The sequence below is a fragment of the Mesitornis unicolor genome, unplaced genomic scaffold (genome assembly GCF_000695765.1).
Source record: "Mesitornis unicolor isolate BGI_N332 unplaced genomic scaffold, ASM69576v1 scaffold43537, whole genome shotgun sequence".
Classification (NCBI taxonomy): Eukaryota; Metazoa; Chordata; class Aves; order Mesitornithiformes; family Mesitornithidae; genus Mesitornis; species Mesitornis unicolor.
In genome coordinates this window covers 52,846-54,539 of record NW_010199234.1, presented here as the reverse complement: position 1 = coordinate 54,539, position 1,694 = coordinate 52,846, and the positions used below count along the sequence as shown (strand labels likewise).

At 36.3% G+C, this 1,694-nt stretch overlaps 1 protein-coding gene across 1 annotated transcript in view; it reads left to right on the top strand.

Moving 5' to 3' along the window:
* The first annotated feature begins 422 nt into the window (after window positions 1-422).
* Window positions 423-1,694, top strand: part of GPR183 (G protein-coupled receptor 183) — an 8,939-nt gene continuing 7,667 nt past the window's right edge. Inside the window, exon 1 of the mRNA XM_010189392.1 lies at window positions 423-532. Within this exon, the coding sequence (XP_010187694.1) occupies window positions 492-532 (41 nt within the window). The 5' untranslated portion in view covers window positions 423-491. The remainder of the gene's footprint in view (window positions 533-1,694) is intronic.

Genomic DNA, 1,694 nt, shown 5'->3' with positions numbered 1-1,694 from the left:
GGCTGTCGAGACGCTTGTTTTTACGCAGCATCTCGGCATGCCTCAGTTCTGAGGTTTTCTTGTGCTGTGTCAGATCTGATCAGTAAGAAGCAGTTTTAAAGCATGTGCTGATCATACAGCTCTTTGCTACAAACTAAGTTTATGGTATTTTAAAATGCAAGTGGTATATAAAAAGGGGTTTCACTCAGGGATTTTAGTTGGTCAACAATTCGTCAAGTAAACCACTGGGTAAAGTCCCTTCCATGAGAGTCAGTAATTCGTAACTTCAGGGGGAAGGCGGAGGGGTTGTTTTAATTACTCTCTTTGAGCAGACTAATTGTAAAAGTATTCAAAATAGACGCTTTCACATCCCATAAAACAGTAGGCAGCAAATCAAGACCAGCACACTTAAGCACTTGAAAAAAACCTACCCCTCCCACAAAGGAGACTCACGTAATCACTCTTGAAAACAATGTGCAAGGGTAAACTTTGGCAGTCAAGCCATCCTGCTAATGCCCTTCACTGCTCACAGGATCCAAGAAGCTACAGATATGTAAGTACAGAAAAGAATTAACTTTTTTTTTTTTTTAACTGAAAACTACAAATAGTTCCAGAAATAATATTTCTTTTTTTTTTTTTTTGCATTATACTGAATATTTTCATGTGGTAGGAAGGATAAATGATCTTTGGATGGGAGAGACAAGGCTCGTGGAAGAAATTCTGTGGTATTTTATGTTGACATATTAATATGCTGCCAGCTAATTTTTATTTAAAGGATCCGTTGACCCACAGCTTAACAAGTTATTTCAAGTCCTTTCTTATAATTTCGACAATCACGAGGAAACTTTTGATACTCCATTAGCATAGACATTTTTTTAGCAATAGTAATTTAAACTACACTAAAGCAGAAATAACTACAGGACAAGCAGTAAGCGAAGCACTGCAGTTCTTAAGTGGTTCACTGACCCTCACAGAGTACTCTAATAGTGGGAGAGAGCCTTAGAACAAATTTGTACTGTGGTTGTGAATGCGTAGCTCACTCTATCACATGCGCTCCTTATCTATGAAACAGCCTTCACTGTCAGCTCAAGAGCTCCTCAGTCCCTCTTCTCATCTCTAAATACTGCAACACGGTATTTCAAGGATTTAAGTTTTGTGAGCTAATTCCTCTTTTACCCTCTGACACGCATTTCTTTCAATGTTTTTATAAGGAATTCTTTTCCACAATTGCAATCACCAAAAATCTCTCTCCTTTTTATTGATCTTTATGCCACAAAGTCAAAGAAATATTACACATGCTATGATTTTTATACATCTTCCCACTTCAAAAGGATCTGTTTTTCATATTATACTGGCAAAAAAAAGATAGATAGTTCAACAGACAGGAGCTCATCTATATTTTTTCTTAAAATTATAGACAGCACCATGCATGCCTTTGGGCACAGAATACAAGAGGTCTGCCTAACATTTTTATGGCATGAGGGGACTGAAAACTTACCTGTCAGTTAGTCTTTAAGAGTTCAAATCTCATCTCTCTCTGCTTAAAAGGCTGAGGAGTACATATACTTATAATGAATAATAAGTTTAAGCTAAAGTTATGAAATTGTAATCCCTAATATTAAATATTGCACCTGTATAGGAGGAAATAATATAAAAGGTGTGCATTTCTTTCTAGTAGAAAGATAGGAATTCTTACTTGACCCTTTTTTCTTTTG